The sequence below is a fragment of the Montipora foliosa genome, chromosome 8 (assembly GCF_036669935.1).
Source record: "Montipora foliosa isolate CH-2021 chromosome 8, ASM3666993v2, whole genome shotgun sequence".
Lineage (NCBI taxonomy): Eukaryota > Metazoa > Cnidaria > Anthozoa > Scleractinia > Acroporidae > Montipora > Montipora foliosa.
The window spans coordinates 35,990,677-35,993,749 of NC_090876.1; the positions used below are offsets into that span (position 1 = coordinate 35,990,677).

General features: G+C 48.2%; 1 protein-coding gene across 1 annotated transcript; it reads left to right on the plus strand.

Annotated features, from left to right (window-relative positions):
- The first annotated feature begins 1,727 nt into the window (after positions 1-1,727).
- LOC137968755 (uncharacterized) lies at positions 1,728-2,576 on the plus strand. The gene has a single exon (XM_068815251.1). The coding sequence runs from the start codon at positions 1,728-1,730 to the stop codon at positions 2,574-2,576; it is 849 nt and encodes a 282-aa protein (XP_068671352.1).
- Positions 2,577-3,073: the final 497 nt, after the last annotated feature.

Sequence of the window (3,073 nt, forward strand, 5' to 3'; positions counted from 1 at the left end):
TTGCGTTGGTAAACCTACATTGCTGGAGCTCGAAAATCCAAAGTACTGGGAGATGCTTGACCGCTATTCCCATCTAAAGGGAGTGAAGATGTTAGACGAGGACACCAAAACCATGCTACCAGTTCACCTTATCCTTGGGGCCAGTGAGTTTGCCCAGATCAAAACCGAGCAACAGTTGGAAAAGAGTTTTATATCCCACATAAAGCAGTTGTGAGAGAGTCTGCCGAGAGTACAAAGCTGCCTATAGTATATGATGCCTTGGCCCGTGCGTGAGAAAAGGCTCCAGAACTTAATGAGTGTCTTCACATGGGACCCCATTACAGAACAAATCGTGGACGGCGTTGGTTCGAGCTCAATTCCAACCAGTAACACTGACCCGGGATATGAAGCAGGCCTTCTTACAGATCAGAATACGGAAAGAAGACAGAGACACCTCACGATTTCACTGGATCAGTGACCTAGAAACCTAGAAACTAAATGAGTGGAGACCTTTTGGTTTACAAGGGCGCTGTTTGGGCTGGCACCTTCCTTATTTCTTCTAGCGGGTGTAATCAAGCAGCATCTGGAATTCTGCCGAGCTAAGTTACCAGACCTTATCAGAGAAATAGACAAAAGCCTGTACGTCGACGATCTCGTCAGTGGGGGACCTACAGTGAGAGAAGCTCAAGAAATTAAAGCTGGTGCTATTGACGTGTTTGGGCAAGCCTCAACCAAGCTACACAAGTGGCATTCTAACATACCGGAACTGGAAGCCCCTGAGGACTCTGATTGAAGAAACTACCTTTGCTAAAGAGCAGCTGGGTATGCCTAAAGCGGGAGGGACTAACATGGAATAAAGATGACGATATTCTAGAAATAAAATTCCCTGCTGATCGTGCGAGTGTTACCAAGAGGGGAGTGCTAGGAAAGATAGCGAGAGTCAACGACCTGTTGGGTCTCGTGTCACCAATGACCTTGAGTGGGAAACTTCTTTACCGTGAGGCATGCGAGTCCAAAGTCGCATGGGATGCTCAGCTTCCTGGTGAACTGCCAAGCAACTGGATCAAGTGGGAAAGCCAGTTACCGTTGAACATTTCTGTTCCCAGGGCCCTACCCAAGCACCGAGAAAGGATCAGCAACATTGAATTACACTGTTTGGGCGATGCAAGTGGAAGAGGGATTTCTGCAGAAGTATATGCCATCGTATCACAGCCATCAGGGGACAGCGTGGGGCTGGTAGCTGCGAAATTGCGTTTGGCCAAGCAGGGTCTTAACATACCTCGCTTGGAGCTGGTGTCCGGCCACATGGCCACGAATCTCATAGTTAACATTAAAGAATCATTGGAGGGTTTCCCTGCAGGGGAGATGTTCTGTTGGTTGGACAGCAGTGTTGCCTTGCATTGGATCAAGGGAAGTGGGAGCTACAAGCAGTTCGTGAGCAACCGTGTACACAAAATTCAGCAACATTCAGAATTAAAGTGGTGTCATGTCAGTACAAGGACAACCCAGCAGACCTCGGAAGCCGGAGTGGAAGTGTGGAAAAGGAAAAGTTGTGGTGGAGTGGACCTCATTGGTTACTAGACCGAAATTTATGGCCAGCAGATATTATCACAACGTATACAGCCGAGAGCCAGGCGGAAGCAAAGGTCAAAGGAGAAGTGTTTGCCATCGCACAAGCACGAACAGACATTCTAGACATCTTGCTGGCAAAACACAGTCTTTGGCGAACCCCTCGAATCTGTGCATGGATGATTCGGTTCTTTGGCAACTCAAGGAAAGCTGAAATCAACAGAATCAAGGGCCCCCTCACCACTGAAGAGATGAACCAGAAGAGACTCCTCTGGCTGAGGCGAGTGCAAGGAAGTTTCAAAAATGGTGAAAGTTTCGAAGAACATCGCCTGCAACTGAACCTTCAAGAAAACGATAATGGCCTGCTGGAGTGCCGAGGACGGATACAAGGAGATTATCCCATATACGTACCGGATTCCCACCAGTTTGCAGATAAGCTAATCGCTGAAGCCCACCAAAACACACTCCACGGGGGATTTGGTCTCACTATGGCAAAGGTGCAGGAACAGCATTGGGTTCCCAGATTGAGACACCTTACCAAGAAAGTGGTTAAGAACTGTCATGGATGCAAGTGTTTCAATGCCCAAGCCTTTGCTGTTCCACCGCCTGGGCAGCTACCGAAAGATCGTACGGAAGGCCAAGGTGCGTTTGAAGTCATTGCAGTTGACTTTCCAGGACCACTAAAGTACCGAAAGAGGAAAAATCTTGAAGGAAAGGCATATATCATGCTTTATGTCTGCAGCTTGATGAGAGGGATTTACTTAGATCTGTTGCCCAGTTTGGATACCAGTGAGTTTATACGAAGCCTGAAAAGATTCATTGCTCGTCGCGGCCGACCAATGAAGATTTACTCAGACAACGGGCATGTGTTTGTAGGAGCAGCGAAATGGCTCAAAACCGTGAGGGCAGACGAATGTCTGAATGAGTTCCTTTGCCGTCAGAAAATCAAGTGGCAGTTTAACCTTAGTAGAGTGCCCTGGTGGGGTGGCCAATTCGAGCGAATGGTTGGGCTAGTCAAGAGAAGCTAAAACAAAACCATAGGAAATGGGTTCCTGTTGTGGAAAGAGCTCGAGGAAGTCATCCTAGATGTGGAGGTCTCGTTGAATAATAGGCCCCGGAGCTACGTGGAAGACCATGTGCAACTTCAAGTTTTGACTCCCAACACCTTACTTTTCGGTCAATCCAATGTGCTACCTGAGACAGAACCCCATCGTCTGGACAACAAGGATTTACGCAAGCGGGAAAGACATCTCAAGCACTGCAAAGAGGCAGTTTGGAAACGTTGGATGGGGGAGTATATGAAGGGACTCCGTGAACATCACCATCTGATGAATCCAGGAAAGCCTCGCCATCCTGAAGTAGGTGAGGTCGTTTTGATCAAGTCCGAAGACAAGAATAGAGGAAAGTGGAAGATTGGCATCGTCACGGATACCATTGAAGGAGGTAATGGTGTGTTTCGCGCTGTTAAGTTACGCGTGGGCACCTCGCGCCTAGCATCTCTTTCCACTGGAGCTATCCTGTGACC